At 34.4% G+C, this 17,232-nt stretch overlaps 2 protein-coding genes across 5 annotated transcripts in view; one reads left to right on the forward strand and one right to left on the reverse strand.

Moving 5' to 3' along the window:
- The window catches only part of LOC125648933 (deubiquitinase DESI2-like), a 16,233-nt gene extending 12,492 nt beyond the window's left edge, over positions 1–3,741 (forward strand). For both annotated transcript variants that reach the window (XM_056165660.1, XM_056165659.1), the window contains one exon: positions 3,304–3,741. In XM_056165660.1, coding sequence (XP_056021635.1) covers positions 3,304–3,522 — 219 coding nt within the window. In that variant the 3' untranslated portion in view covers positions 3,523–3,741. The remainder of the gene's footprint in view (positions 1–3,303) is intronic.
- A 5,300-nt stretch (positions 3,742–9,041) lies between these two features.
- Positions 9,042–17,232, reverse strand: part of LOC125648932 (galactosylgalactosylxylosylprotein 3-beta-glucuronosyltransferase 3-like) — a 10,542-nt gene continuing 2,351 nt past the window's right edge. For all 3 annotated transcript variants that reach the window (XM_048875977.2, XM_048875976.2, XM_048875978.2), the window contains exons 2-6: positions 15,778–15,880; positions 13,668–14,212; positions 13,110–13,196; positions 12,442–12,648; positions 9,042–11,341 (exon numbers count right to left, since the gene is read on the reverse strand). In XM_048875977.2, coding sequence (XP_048731934.2) covers positions 11,240–11,341; positions 12,442–12,648; positions 13,110–13,196; positions 13,668–14,212; positions 15,778–15,862 — 1,026 coding nt within the window. In that variant the 5' untranslated portion in view covers positions 15,863–15,880 and the 3' untranslated portion in view covers positions 9,042–11,239. The remainder of the gene's footprint in view (positions 11,342–12,441; positions 12,649–13,109; positions 13,197–13,667; positions 14,213–15,777; positions 15,881–17,232) is intronic.

Raw genomic sequence — 17,232 nt, forward strand, 5'->3', positions numbered from 1 at the left:
GTAATTGCCGTCTCAATTGTAATCAGCAGGTCTGTTTCTATTGTAATCACCGGGTCTGTCTCTATTGTAATCACTGTGTCTGTCTCTATTGTGATAACCGGGTCTGTCTCTATTGTAATCAGCAGGTCTGTCTCTATTGTAATCACTGGGTCTGTATTGTAATCACTGTGTCTGTCTCTATTGTAATCACTGTGTCTGTCTCTATTGTAATCGCTGTCTGTATTGTAATCACAGGTGTCTGTATCTATTGTAATCAGTGTGTCCGTCTCTATTGTAATCACCGTGTCTGTCTCTATTGTAATCACAGTGTCTGTCTCTATTGTAATCACAGTGTCTGTCTCTATTGTAATCACTGTGTCTGTTTCTATTGTAATTGCTATGTCTGTATTGTAATCACAGGTGTCTGTATCTATTGTAATCACAGTGTCCGTCTCTATTGTAATCACAGTGTCTGTCTCTATTGTAATCACAGTGTCTGTCTCTTTTGTAATCAGTGTGTCTGTCTCTATTGTAATCAGTGTGTCTGTCTCTATTGTAATCACAGTGTCTGTCTCTATTGTAATCACTGGGTCTGTCTCTATTGTAATCAGTGTGTCTGTCTCTATTGTAATCACAGGGTCTGTCTCTATTGTAATCACTGGGTCTGTCTCTATTGTAATCGCTATGTCTGTATTGTAATCACTGTGTCTGTCTCTATTGTAATCACTGTGTCTGTCTCTATTGTAATCATTGGGTCTGTATCTATTGTAATCAGTGTGTCTGTCTCTATTGTAATCACTGGGTCTGTCTCTATTGTAATCACAGGGTCTGTCTCTATTGTAATCACTGGGTCTGTCTCTATTGTAATCGCTATGTCTGTATTGTAATCACTGTGTCTGTCTCTATTGTAATCACTGTGTCTGTCTCTATTGTAATCATTGGGTCTGTATCTATTGTAATCGCTATGTCTGTCTCTATTGTAATCACTGTGTCTGTCTCTATTGTAATCACTGGGTCTGTATCTATTGTAATCACTGGGTCTGTCTCTATTGTAATCACTGGGTCTGTATCTATTGTAATCACTGTGTCTGTCTCTATTGTAATCACTGGGTCTGTATCTATTGTAATCACTGGGTCTGTATCTATTGTAATCACTGGGTCTGTCTCTATTGTAATCACTGTGTCTGTTTCTATTGTAATCACTGGGTCTGTATCTATTGTAATCGCTATGTCTGTATTGTAATCACTGTGTCTGTCTCTATTGTAATCAGTGTGTCTGTATTGTAATCACAGGTGTCTGTATCTATTGTAATCACTGTGTCTCTATTGTAATCACTGTGTCTCTATTGTAATCACAGTGTCTGTCTCCATTGTAATCATTGTGTCTGTCTCTATTGTAATCAGCAGGTCTGTCTCTATTGTAATCACTGTGTCTGTCTCTATTTTATTCACTGTGTCTGTCTCTATTGTAATCAGTGTCTCAATTTTAATCACTGTGTCTGTCTCTCTTGTAATCACCGGGTCTGTCTCTATTGTAATCACTGTGTCTGTCTCTTTTGTAATCACCGGGTCTGTCTCTATTGTAATCACTGTGTCTGTCTCTTTTGTAATCACCGGGTCTGTCTCTATTGTAATCACTGTGTCTGTCTCTTTTGTAATCACCGGGTCCATCTCTATTGTAATCATTGTGTCTGTCTCTATTTTATTCACTGTGTCTGTCTCTATTGTAATCACTGTGTCTGTCTCTATTGTAATCACTGTGTCTGTCTCTATTTTATTCACTGTGTCTGTCTCTATTGTAATCAGTGTCTCAATTTTAATCACTGTGTCTGTCTCTCTTGTAATCACCGGGTCTGTCTCTATTGTAATCACTGTGTCTGTCTCTTTTGTAATCACCGGGTCTGTCTCTATTGTAATCACTGTGTCTGTCTCTTTTGTAATCAGTGTGTCCATCTCTATTGTAATCACCGTGTCTGTCTCTATTGTAATCACCATGTCTGTCTCTTTTGTAATTACCGGGTCTATATTTTAATCACCGGGTCTGTCTCTGTTTTAATTGAACATTTTTAACTTCTTGATAACTACTATTCCAATTCTTTTCAAATTTTATATGAAGCATCTTTGGGATGGGGGGGGGGGGGGGCATGGATTGTAAAATTCAGAACTCCTGCACCCTAGGGGCCTTAGGGGTGAGACAAAAATTCACAAAAATTGACCACTTTTAAAAAATCTTCTCTACACCTGCATATCTTTAAGAGAAACTAAATGCATAATGATAAAGAGCAGGAAGGCCTCTACCGAAAGTGTAACTTTCAGGATCCCTGAGGTAGAGGTTCTGACACCAGGGTAGGACCAAACTTGATATATATATATAGTGTATATGTGCAAAACATATAAATGATATCTGCTTTAATGCTGTTGATACTAAATTGAAACTAAATGGATATTTAGAAGGAGTAGATAGTCCTTTATCAAAATTCTTTAAGGTTGCTGATAGAGTATAAAATCTAAATGCATATTAGGAATAGCAAAAAAGGATGTGCAAAAATGGCAAATTTCGCAACCCCAGAGTTTTGTCTCTGGAATGGGTCCAAATTAGTCATATTGTTTAATGTTAATATATTATGTAAAGCCTTCCATCAGTATATGCACTTCTGAGGGCATTGAAGTTTTAAGAACACATCTTGTTTTATACTGTTGCTGAACATTAAAATATAGCATAGATATTCAGAGCAGGAATTTTTTTTCTAGATTTCCTCGCCCTTGGGACTAGAGATACTTTTAACTAGTACTCAGGTGACCGATAAGGCTTGTCGACCTTTTGTTAATGTTAATTACCACTATTTTAAAATGTATTTAAAAAGAACAATAAGAATACGAAAACCTATCTGTTTAAACATCCATTATTCAGTCTAATATCTGTCATACAGTACAAATTAAGGTGTATCATTTTCTTCTGCAAATCTGTGTGATAGCTGAACGTTATGGAGTTTTAAAGTTTGATTTAAATAAACAGTCAAACTTCATTATATTGAACTCGATGGGACTGAGAACCTCGTTATCTTAAACTTAACAGGACTGAGAAAAAACTTCGGGATAAATGTAGGTTCGAGATTTTTTAAAGGTTAAAATATATTTTAAAAATGTAGTTAGGATGTCTTACTCATTTTGACCAATGGTATTCCAGATTCCGAAGTTAAACTAGTTTATTGTGTGTACACAAATAAAGGATTATTTACAACTAATTCTGAACAGTGTATATCCAATTTAAGAAATGGGAATGTATATATACTGAATAATTCCTTCTGTATCTTTGTTTTACAGATATTGTGTGGGAAGGAACCACCTAGCTGGGTCAATAGACTTGCCTATGTGAGCACGTGCATCCCATTTCTTGAACGAGCTTTACCCAAAGAATGGTTAACCCCTATTGCCTTACAGCAAGTCATTCAGGAACCCATAGTGCGGGAGCATGATCCTCGGGGTGCCTCGGGAAGAAATGAGAGAGAGGGATCATTTCATATACACAACCGCCGTAACTAGTTTTATAGAATGTGTCAAAAGTCTGTGTCCAGCGTTGTTTTGCCTGAAGTGAATGAATGGCTGAGAGTAGGAGAGGAGAGAATGATATATCTTTGTTGTAATATAAGAATTTTGTTCTGTTATTTTTGAATATTTATTTTTTTTCCAGAATGTTTTAATAGTTAGACATTGACATGTCTACATCATATCTGTGATTCAAATAAATTTTGAATTCATGAATGGTTTGTCCATTATATTTTGTGTTTCATTTGTGCTAGGGACTTGAACATTTTGTAGATATGAACACTTTGTAAACTTAATCTGTCCCATTCATTATTACTGTACAGTTTCTCCTTAACTGGCCTATTCAGGTTTCTCCAGGTACTTTGAAATCACTCATTTTCGTTGGGTAAAGTGTCAGTAGTTTCAGAAGAAATTATTGTTTGGGGGCCTGGATTTCATAGTTTCAGAAGTGACTCATCGGTGGAAGAATGATTGTTTTTATGCCCCTGTAATCTGAGATGTAAGAATGATTGTTTTTATGTCCCTGTAATCTGAGATGTAAGAATGATTGTTTTTATGCCCCTGTAATCTGAGATGTAAGAATGATTGTTTTTATGTCCCTGTAATCTGAGATGTAAGAATGATTGTTTTTATGCCCCTGTAATCTGAGATTTTCAGGGGCACATGGTTTTGTGTGTGTCCATCTGTTATACAGTATATGTTTGTCTACAAAAACTTTAACTTGAACAATTAGTGCTAGTGCTTTCATATTTCATATGTGTATTCCTTATGACAATACCTTTCATTGTACCAAATATTTAGACTTCATGACCTTGGAGATTGACTTTAAAGCTGTATGGTCTGATAGTCATGTATTAGTTTTGTACAGACTTACTTTAAAGCAGATGAATTAGTTTTTAAAGTCATTAACTTTCCCTTAATTACATGCTTGAAAACATTATTTGACTGTAAAAGAAAACAGCGAGAAGATTATTTATAAGTTAAATATAGTGGGTTTGCATAAATACATTTAATGCTGTTAGGTGTATATAAATAACCCCACACGCATGAGGGGTATCCCAACATAATATATATAACTCGCATGCAACTGTTCAGGTATGACAATGAATTACTAAGAGGTATTTGATATTTTTATTTCTCTTTAACTTATGGCATGGTACTGTTGTAACAAAATGCACAGCTTTACACGGATAAGACTACTGATGATCAATCTTCGTTTGCCAAGGTGATGATACACAGTGTTTCTCTCTCTTTTTTTTTGTTGTTGAAAGAAACACCATGTATTGTCACCCTTGGCTAGCGAAGATCCTGATGATCTTGCCTCTGAAAGTCTGAACAGGACATGTGACTGTCACTTGATTTGTGCATTACAAATGGCCAAGTGACAGTTGTTTGTAAAGAATGATTTAAAACCAAATGATTCTGGTTAAAACAGGTGAAAGAATGTACAACATCTTGTAGAGCCTTGCGATGATTTAACACTGTTTGTACAAGGTGGACAAAATTTGGACCATATACAACTTTAACCTTCACCATAAATTTTGAATGCTTAGTGAAAGGGCTCTACTTTATGTATTTCCCATGTATATTTCTTTGAGACAAGACCTTTCTTTAATGGGTACCAGAATTATTTTTGTTGCCGTTTGGGGGTATCAGTGTTTCACAAACACACCTTGTTTGTAATAATCCCATTTCCCCTGTTGCTGAAGGGTGTTAATTAAGGTGGAATACTACACCAGAGAAATTTGATGTGGATGAAAAGTGGAGGATGTGTACAACAATAATTTGAAACTGAAACTTTCAAATTTACTTTATTTAGTCAAAAAATGCAGTTTTACAGAAAGCAATCTGAAAACAAATTTAAAATCCCTGCTGGGCTTGAACCCGCAATCTACAGTTCAGCAGTCAACGTGCTAACCTACTGAGCTACTCAGCTAGGCAATAATGTTTTAAATGAATAGACAAATATTTATATTTTCATTCATATTTTAAAAGGAAGTCAGCCATTATATGACGATGTAGAATACCTCCTTAATGTAATACAGGGTATGTCCGAATGACAAAAACAAGAAGAATGAGTGATTTTTCAGTACCTGATCTCCCTGTTGTGCAGGAAACTGATCAGAGGATGCATCATGTATATTACTTGTAGTATTTCGTTACATTCCCATGACATCTAATGTCTATGTATTGTAGTAGAAGTTAAAATGGTAGTTGATTAGACGTCTATATGTACACCAAATTCATTGTCTTCTTGCAGATAGGGCATATGACACGTAACCTAAATTAGAGTAGTAATTGATCACGGACTTCTTGGATCATTTCAAGAACAAACAAGGTGCCTAAATATTTTAATCAGTTTTTAAAACAAATGCACCACATGTTTAATTGTGAAAAAAAGTTTACACTCGGATTTCTGTTGGATTTGCTGATTGTAGACCTGTATGAACCTGGCATTTTGACTGGTAGGGCCTACTATTTGTATATAATCACCATATTCTTTCAATATAGTAAAGAAATTTCAATTTGATTTGGAGATTTCATTGGTTGTGGTATTAATTCTTTCTGAGAGGCTCATTTTGATGAAGATTTTATTTGAAATGACCAATCTGATGTCATATGAAGGGCTGGTTTTGATTGGACTGTGGACTCATCTGATGTCGTAAGAGTGGCTGGTTTTGATTGGACAGTGGACTCATCTGATGTCGCAAGAGGGACCGGTTTTGATTGGACTCTGGACTCGTCTTGTGTCATAACTGGTTTTGATTGGACTGTGGACGAATTTGAATATGAGAAGCAAAGACACTTATCACTGTACTTCAGATTTTGATTGGTACTTTAACATCGGATTGTCCCTTGTACTTGACAACCCTATAACTGTGTTTTCGTTAGTGTAAGTTTTTTTGTGGGTGGTAACTTTGAAAGTTTGTTGAGCTTAGATTGCACATGTAAAATTATGAAACCATTTGATGACCTAATATTATGGAGCTGTTCTTGTTTTTGTCATGTGTTGGGGGGGGGGGGGGGGTCAATGTGTATATGTATAAATACATAATACTGCATGACCAAAGACACCCACCCCCCCACCCCACCCCCATCTTTACGTTTACTTTATACATATTTCCTATGAAATTTGGAAAGAAGCTCCACATTATCATGCAAAGAATAATTGTTTTGAAAATTTCTATTTATGTCATAATGACATTTTTGTGACAGAAATTAATGTAGTGCTGTTAGGAGTATTATTTTTTCTCTCCATTTTTGTCTTTTTCTATATTGCTATGTCATAACAAGAATGTTAATACTGTAGATTCCTAAATATGCGGGAGGAATTTATTACTGCATAATTTCGTGAGAAGCAAAACGCGTGAAATAAAATTACCCTCTTTTATTTTTACATTGCTATATAATACATGTAAACACTCACAATCAACTGACAATTTACAAATTCCTGTTCTCACGATTAGACGTTTAAGTCATTTTGCGATATTAAGTTCTTGCGTAAAATACGGAGTCTGACAGCGCTAATATTATTCCACAATCTGTACGTATAAGAATTTAAAGTTAATTTACATTACCAAGCAGTTTTAGATTCTTGTCATCTTGAGGTGAATCAATGTAAAATGATCTCTTGCTGTGATTTGCATCACAGGTACACTTTAAATTAACCCAAGATTGTAAAATTTAAAAGTATTGAAAATTAAATTTGGAAGTAATATATGTTGACAATCTTTTCATACACCAATTAATTTGTTTGACAGATTCAGTAATGGAAGGACGAGTACATCTCATATAACACCCGAGTTAAATGTACGTCTATATACAAGTTATGTACTACTGTATATATAGTACAATATGCACACTACATTCACCCCACCAGTTATTTTACACATATGCAAGCATCATGCACTGAGTATTTATACACAAGAAATTAACACTGACCTCCAATGGAATACAAAAAGTAAATTGATGTCAATTATCATTGAATTGACAAAGTTTCTCAATATATCGAGTGTCAAGGTTTGATGGTACCGTTTCTCGAGGAGGACTATATATATACCTTACAGAACAATTGTTGAAAGATTCTCAGTTGTCAGGATCCACCATTTTGTTTTTGTTTGGTCAGGAGGTTTGCATATAGTTACCATGTATTACAGCGATAGATTTTTCTCAGCTTTGTGAATGTGTTGGTTGTAGTATAGAGCAAAATTTTATTTTATTTCGTTACAAATTTCAGTCGTGATAAGAGTTATTTACCCTTTATATTCGAATATTAATTACATTCACACATAGAAGTTTTAGATTTGAATAAATACCAAGTTTATATGGTTATATTTTTACTTTATACAAGATGAACAAAATTTGCTGATATCAAAAATTTGAAGTGCCAACCTCTGTCTGATTGTCCATTGACATCCTCCTGAAAGTTTTACTTCTGCTACACAGTACTGTCTTGGGGAAATTGTTTCGGGAGGGGGGGGGGGGGGTAGTAAATTTATTGTTGTCCTGTGTACCTAGTAATCACATACTTCATCATCCCAAATAAAATTCTAGTTACTAAACTGACTTAAGTATAAACATTTCTGTAATCCTAGGAGAATGATGCAGGAATATTAAATAAAGAATTTGATCATGGGTACATTCTGTATATACCTGAAGTGTGGATAGTAAGGATAGATAGATCTTGTATACATATCCAACCATCCCCCTCTACCCAAAGAAAAACAAGATATGGAAACAACTTGATTTATTAAAAATATGCTACATTGTATTTCCCCGCTGATCACCTTAAATCATTCTGCATAGTCAGTTTCTACTTTTTATAAGCTTTTGCAATGAGCACTTGTGTAATATTTAGTTTGTGTATATACACAAGATCTATACACACTTCAGGTGCCTGTGAATTTGATCACATAGCCTGCATACACCAGTCATCAAAATTAAAAAACAGCAGAGTCTCTCAGAAAAAGCAGTCAATTTATTTGGAACTCATTTTTATTATTTTTAAAAATCTGCAGGTAGTGTATATTAATTCATGAAATACTTGTACTAATTTAGTAAAAATGATGTATTCATGTATATGAAGTTTTGCAAAATAAAATTGCTATTAATAATTTTCATACACAAGAACTACCCCCCCCCCTTCTTAGTTTTTACAACTATTATACCCTTCTGAAAGCAGGTTTACTATCCACCCTGCATGCAAATTTTTACCTGCACTTCTACATTATTGTACGTTAAGTCTAAGTCACTGGACAATGATATTTTGCAATTATTTATTGAGTTCACATTAGTATATGCTGACGGTACATGTGTCTTTAAAGTGTGTCACGATTAAAGTGTGTCATGATGAAAGTGTGTCACGATTAAAGTGTGTCATGATTAAAGCGTGTCACCATCTTTGTTTTCTGTTAGAGGTTCTGCTAACACTCTAATTATATCTTTTGATTTTTTTAAAAGAGAAAAACCAACATCAATATAAAAGAATTGAAAATACAAAGAACACTAACACAATATTCAAGTGGTTTCATGTTTTGTATGGATTTTATTCATTGTAAATAAGCATGACATTGTTTAGAACAGGTACTTTGATTAAATGTATATGATATACATAAGAAGCAGATTCATTTTTACATGTAACCCTGTCAAAACTGTGACAAAATAAATGTTCAATGCAGTTCTAACTCTCTATTTTTATCTCTGAAATCACACAAAACAAATTATTCATCTTGAACACTTTAGGGCTTGCTGTGGTTAACAATTATAAATAAAATGCAGGGAATTCCCTTCTAAGAATTATAAATACAATGAGGGGAATTCCCTTCAATGAATTATAAATAGAACGAGAGGAATTTCCTTCAAGGAACTTTCACATGTAGAAATGTACGGGTGTCTAATAATACTGTAGGTTCCTTATTTTACGTGAATCATTAATAAGGCGAAATGACTCGTATACGTCAAATCGTGTGAACATTTATTAGAGTTTTATATAGGTATTTTAACAACAGAAAAATAAAAGCCAATAATTTTATTTATTAAGTGATGCCTCTCATGAAATTATGCAATTCCTCGCGTATATTTAGGAATCCACAGTAATCCTGTTGTATTTGAGAACAAGTAGATATACTTCAAAACATCACATGGAATGTATTGGTGTGATCACTACTATAACAGCAGAAATCAATTAAACAAGAAGATTGCAAGAAATTTTGTGTGGAAATTAACGGGCCATTAGGTGTGACACAATCCATAAAAGCAGTTCATTCACAAATCAGGAGATTATCGTTGCACCCATTTGCTCTAGCTAGCCTGTGTCTATTACAGTAAGTGTATAATAATGGCAACTTTGACATCCATGATTAAACTACAAACAACACATGCATATATTCCACTTTTTGTGTCCATACAATTGCAGTGTATTTATAAGTGATGATAAAACTGAAACTAATATTTTGTATGCCAAGGGTACAGTACAATGTATAATGCCATTGCCTACGTCAAATGACTGATGTCAAGGTATTCAGTGAATAACAAAAGGAGATTTAAACAGTTTTGAATTTTTCAAATCAGAATAAATATTTTATTGTTGAATAATGATGAAAGAGAAACTGATCAAATTCAAAAGATTGGTAAATGATAAGAAGCTGATCCTTTTGCACGCGAGACTTTGGAAGAGTTATCCGCCCTTGGTAAAAATAAGAAAAATCTAATTTTCTACAAACGTGTGGTAAATGATTAATATTATTTCATATTTTCATAAAGAGAAAGTTTACATAATTTTTTACAGAGAGATTTGTATGAAAATTCAATTTCTTTTTATGGCATTTTAATGAAACATACTTTCCCCATTAACTTCAATGTAAGATTTTTAAATGAAATAAATCAGTTATTAAAATTTTTGAATCTCTATGGTGGAATATTTTTGTTCAATAACCTTTTCAAAATGATACCATGATTACAAAACATTTATTAAATGTGAAATATGATCGTTATACATTGAATAACTTAATATTAAAATGTTTGTCAAAATGTGCAATCCATTCCTGGGCAGCATTTCACACAAAATACTTCAATTACTTCTTTCTAAATAAGTTTCAAAAATACATTTAAGTTCATCATGAAAGGCAAATTACAATGTGTTTTACTTTTGCACATGCATGTAATAACATGCTATTATCAATATCTATTTTTAGTAACAAATCATGCTCTTTGACACCATTCATTTCAAAATTAGTGTAGTCAAAATACAGTTAAAAATTGTCCATATAGCTGAGTAAACAATAATATCAAAGTAAAATAGCACCCAACAGTTCATAGTTCACACGGTTTCTGTGAATCTCCAGGGCCAGTGAAAAACAGTTTTATATAATCAAACTTTGTTTTATCCAACACAATTTTCATCATTTTCCTCTCATAGGGGAATGAATATCCCTTTGCTATAAGCATGAGTTCGCTATGAGCGGAATTTGTTATAAGCCTGAATTTGCTATGGGCGTGTTTTCCTGGACACCGTTTCTTGAGGTCTGCTACATCCATGCTGACAGCATACTCCTGTACTGTTCGATAGCTGTATGTTATTCGCTGATCACGTTTCTTTTTTGACACATCCTCTATTTTTCTAGATCTCGGTGTTCGGGTCTGTTCCTTTTCCTGTCTTCTGTTTCAGTTTAGCCTCGTTTTTGGGGTTATATTTTTTGACACATCCTCTATTTCTCTAGATCTCGGTGTTCGGGTCTGTTCCTTTTCCTGTCTTCTGTTTCAGTTTAGCCTCGTTTTTGGGATTATATTTTTCAGTACGTGTGTGCCACACCAGGATCTGAAATTATTTCATAAATCTTGCGTATTAGAAATATGTTTTGTGCAGGGTACTTGTATGCGCCCTGTTTGTCGATATAAGAACTTGTATAACCATTGTGACATGTTAATACAGCAATCAGTCATTAAGCCTGGAGAACAGAATAGATGTAAGATTTTTTTTATCAATCATTACAGATGATTTGATCATAAGCCACATTTATGCTAAGTTTGAGCTTTTTATGCCTCTTTTTTACCACTACTGTACTTAATTTGGTTGTTTAATGGGCTGGAACCAAGAAATATAAATTACAGTATAAAGAAAACATACATTTTCACTATATTAGCCAATATGCCAACCCTAGCACCTGACCCTGGGGCTATGAAATTCACAATTTTGGCAGAGGCTTCCTTGCTCATTATGACCATCACAATATACAGTAAATGTCTGATAGCTACATGTATCCCTGAGTAAAGAAGATTTTTAAAAATTGCATAATTTTTAAACAGTTTTTGGCCTTGCCCTTCGGCACTCGAGGGGTAGGGGCCACAAATTCATAATTCCTGTCCCCTTAACGAAATAATGCTACAGGCTAACTTTGTAATTGAGAACAAGTAGAAATTCTTTAAATGTTAACACACGAAGGACGACAGACAAAATACTAGATCGCAATATGTGCGAATTAGTGTATGTTAAAGGGACTGGTTCACATTTTTTGAAGAAAATATTTTTTTATTTTTGGTGTTAAAAATTAGAAATATAACTCATTTAGATTTGGACCTTCTGAATGCAAGGATAAGAGTAATATTTTATTCTTAAATCTGTGTTATGTAAATAAGGACGAGTTCGGGTCTTTTTATGTTTACAAACAAACCAGTGAAAATGTTGTAATTCAATGAAGTGGGATTTTGCAGTGTTTACGTGAGATTTTCTATTATTTGATCAAGTAACAATGAATTTTCAAGCTAAAATTTGTAAATAATGCAAAATACAAAGGTGGTTTTATAAGGATATTTTTAGGTAACTATAGGTTTTATAAATATTTAAAAAATTTACAAATGGTTTTACAAAATTCTATAAAATATTTTTTGGGGTATCCTATGTACTTAAACAGTCATTACTTTGGTGCATCTGTCTGCTCTTGGTTCTAAATCAGGCATGGTAATATCAAGTAAGCGGAGAATGGTAGACTCCTGGTAGCCTCGCTGCACATTGTTACTGAACCATGCATTAGGGTGGTCAAAAAACAGCTGGAGATTGACGGCAAAACCAGCCATGTCTATAGGAAACGGCCTTGTTGGTCTGTAGTACACTCCCCAGCCTGTTACCTGGAATGTAACGAGGGTAAACAGCTTTACATCATCAAAATAAACTATGTGATATACTATTATTATCTGCCAATTGAACAAGTATGAAAACAAGAGGCCCAAGGGCCACATCACTAACCTGAGTCACCTTGGCCCACATTTAAAGATTTTCCCTGCATGTTCGCATGTAATACTTTGATCTTTATTGTGGCCCCAACCTACCCCCAGGGGGCATGCTTTTTACAAACTTGAATCTGTACTATGACAGAAAGTTTAAGATAAAGGTCACAAATTCTGGTACCAACGAAAGTTCTTGCCACAAAGAATAATATGAAAGCCCTATCTCATCCACTCAAAAGTTATGGTCAAGGTTAAAGTTTTTGCAGAAAGACAGACAGGCCAAAAACTGCACGCCCCCAAATCTTCCATTACAGGGACATAAAAAGATGATAAATGCCACCTACACATACAGATATACATACCAAGTTTTTATCACAGATTGGACTCTCAAACCTCAACCCCCCTACCATTGCAACAGGCCACACAGAAACTTTCTTGGTGAAACGCATCTGAAAGAAGCATCATATGAATCAGAAGTATTATCAATAAATTTATCAATAAACTTAATTCCAAAAATTCCCAGCAGATAAGTTTTATATATTCAAGTTAGAAACCACTAGAAGTGCTTTCTATCTCCAAGTAAATTTATTTTCACTGACACTTTAATCATACAGCGCATAAATTGACACAATGACAGTCAATATTTATACAGTAAAACACGGTTATAGCAAACCTCCCAAGCTAGTAAAAACAGTACATTATAATCAAATGTCATTTTATCCAATAAAATTTTTCCATTATTTTCCTCTCATTTGGAATTTTTGCTATTTTGCTCTCATTTGGGGAATAAATAGCACTTCGCAATCAGCATGAATTCTTATTAATAAGTATGTTTTACTGTAGTTTGCATGAAAACTGTTAGAGCCATTTCATTGTTCAGAAGTATCTACTCATTGTGTATCTTGCAGTTCATAGATTACCTCTTCAAACAGTTCTATGCTGTATGTGTTGTCATCATCAGCAAAATACACCACGCCTTTGGTCTTTTGAGGATCGAGGGACGCTCGTATCCATGTCAAACCGGCATTCCTCTGGAGGACTCCTCTTGGCTTCAGCCAATTAGGATCCGAGCTCTTTAGTTTAACTTGTTGTGGGGTGGCAACATTTAGATGTGTGTATGGAATTTGGCACTTTGCCAGGAAGTGTCGAACTTTGTCTGTCTTTTTGTCTGAGTCTTCTACTATTATCCAATGAATGTTTGGCACATGAAGTAAAGTGTAGTATAGACGTGTCAACTCCGCCTTCTGCTCGATCCGGTCATAAGTAGGGGTGATTAAGTAAATAGTGGGGAGGGATGTGTTGAATGGTTTCTGAAATGGCTTGAGCATTCGACATTTGTGTAATTTATCCTCATATTCCCTGACCCTTCGTCGTGATTCGTCCAGTAACTTCTCTTTCTCGGCCAGCCTCTTCTGCAGTACCTCAAGCTTTTCCTCTACGATACCATCCTCCCCTTCATCAATGACTGAAGAAAAATTTAAATGTGAGTTCAGTACTACAAAGACTAAGTTCTAGAATACGATTAACAAAGTTCTACAAAAAGTAAACAATGCTGCACTGAGCTCATACTATTGACAAAATATAGGTAAAAAAAAAAACAATTGTTTTCATAGTATTCACATGAACAAAAATGACAATCACCGACACTATTTTTTCCGTGTTAAACCTTTCTTGGTGATGACATATAGTCATTGTATATTGAGGAATTTTGACACTATTAATATTTGGTAGATTTTTCTCATAAAAGAACTTTGAAATCTTAGCGCTTTATTTTTTTATTTAATTCATTTTTCATTTCATGAATAGAAATTTTGGCACTTTTAATTTGGCAAATTTTCCTCATTTGCCAAAAAATAAAACATTTTCAATGTGCCGAAAATGACTGGATATATAGTAAGTTATACAGTGATAAGTTGTAGTTCTTTGTATATATGACTTTGTGTGTTAGGAAATAAGATATCCATTCCGTAATTTCACTAGAATGTGACAGTCATGTGATCTATCTTTTGTACATTTAACACCCAACTGTATTCCCCATCCAAATGAAGTAAACTAAATAATTAAAGGAATAATTATCTTCTCATTTGTTATTTGCAACTGTTTATGCTGACTTAACAATTGCAAACCGAGTTTTACCAGCGACTTGTTAGCAGAGCATTATAATTCATTATAGTACTATATCTTCAATGATTTTCGAACTTTAACAAAGACATTGAAAATTGGGTAATTAATTGTCCTACTGTTGTTTTACTTGACTATGGCCGGTGATAGTTGCCTTAACTTCCGTGCAGTATTTATGAATTGAAACTCAAAAAAATGTTGTTGAATCAGTCACTCATTTATTATGTCATAATATTAAAACACACTGCTTTTCTACAATGTCACTAGCTGCAGAACTGTAGCTCTCTGAAAAAAGTTTTTCAGTTTTTTCAGAGAACTACAGTTCTGCAGCTACAATGTCACAAAACAAGTTGTTTTTTATCATTTCTGGAGTAATGTTATCTTAAGGGAAACAATTGCAGATATCAAATCAATACATATTTATTTTCGTATCTTTCAGTCACATTTGCTGAGATGCTATTTCATTTTCAAGATTCCTTAGTTTACAAATCAGAGATTCTTTTTACAGGACAGTAATTTTGAGAACATCTCCAAGCTACATGGAATGTTTTCTTTTGTATGTAACAGGAAGGGAGAAAATGCAACGGACCAGACCAGGATTCGAACCCGGGCCCCCTGAATCTCTAGTCAGGTTCTTTACCAACTGAGCTAATTGGCCACTGGCGATTGAACCCGACTGACCACTACATTTATAACCTTTGTATGACGACATCAGAGAAATAAACATAAAAATAAAATTAGTCAATGACAGAAAAATTCAGTTCTAAAAGCTGGCCTGTTTTGTTTCTCTGTAAAGCATAAATCTCTATAATAGGTGAAATATTCAGGGAACTAAGGCACATAATAATAACAATATTAGCAGTCAACATTGAACAGGACACTAAATGTTTTAGCCTGAGCTCTGTTTACCATGATAATTAAGAAGCCACAAAATGATGAAAATCGAGACACAGCAGTAGAGGTAGACAATCCTCCTCACGGTGAATTTAACCATCCCTCATACATCGTCTGTCTGTAAAGAGAACGATATAGTTATTATTAACCATCCCTCATACATCGTCTGTCTGTAAAGAGAACGACATAATTATTATTATTAACCATCCCTCATACATCATCTATCTATAAAGAGAACCATTCAGAATCAAAAGAAAAGTCGATGTAGGCTAAATCTCGGCTGAGAAAGTAAATTTCCAGACATGAATTATGAAGGACTGCTTTGAGAGACAGTCCAAATTATTCAGCTCAGCCGAATCTCAGCCAAGATTAGAGGTAGACTATGCCTGTCCACTTCCCTAAAGAGAATAGAGTTGACACAAAGCAAATGTCAGAACCGGTACCATTGCGTAAACTGGAAATTTCGCCGCCTCCAGCTAAAGGCGGCATTCTCGGCCAATTTTGACTACTTGCGAGCAGAATTCAATGTTAAACTCATAAGGCCAAAATAAAAAATATGTTTGTTTCAGGTCGCCCAACCGACCCTAAATATATCCACCGACTCTATAATTTTTTTTTTTCAATTTTCCGATTCCGATGTACGAACTATTACCCAAAATCATTTTGGTACGAGCTAACAATATAGACAACAACCTGCTTCGGTGTTGGCAATAAGGTTACATAAATGCCAGCATCAGAACCACAGGCACTTGTTTCATACATGGGTCCCCCTCCTTAATAATCAAGGAGGGGAGCCCATGTATGAAACTAGTGCCTGTGGACAAGACCCCGTTCGTAGTCGAACAATTTTATTTTTTATCTAACACTTGATTCTGTAGCAGTTCCTGCGACATATGAAGTAAAGTTTAATGATCCATCACTCTTTTCAACCCAAAACACCCATGCACTGGTAATTACTTGTACAGAATTTTGGCCCTTTTCCCTCCTAAAAATTGCCAATTTTTTCTCAATTTAGCTTGCATTTTTCCCAATAATAAATTTATGAAAGGAAAACATATTTGAAAAAAATAAACATTCGATGTGAATTATTTACATAAGACTTAACAAAGAGTTATAGAAATTATGATTTGGATAGAATAGTTGAAAATTTTAGAAGGTTAAAGAAAATTAGATGTGTAAAATAAAGATGATATAAGGCCAAGTAAAATTAATTAGTAGATTATCATTCAAACTTCACAAAAAAATGGGGCGGGTGGGAGGATTTTATTGTTTATTTTTTGCCATGGTATTCTTGACCTCGAAAATGCCTTCTCTCATTGAGAAAAGGCTTTATAAATCATAATTACATGTGTATTTGGGTTTCTAAAAGGCAAAGTGAAACAAAGTACATTTACGATACCGGACCGAACATAAAAATATCCGGAAATCGTAATTTTGAAAAATAAAAAAAAATCGGGGTGGGGCAATTTT

This window comes from Ostrea edulis, chromosome 5 (genome assembly GCF_947568905.1).
Source record: "Ostrea edulis chromosome 5, xbOstEdul1.1, whole genome shotgun sequence".
NCBI classification, from domain to species: domain Eukaryota; kingdom Metazoa; phylum Mollusca; class Bivalvia; order Ostreida; family Ostreidae; genus Ostrea; species Ostrea edulis.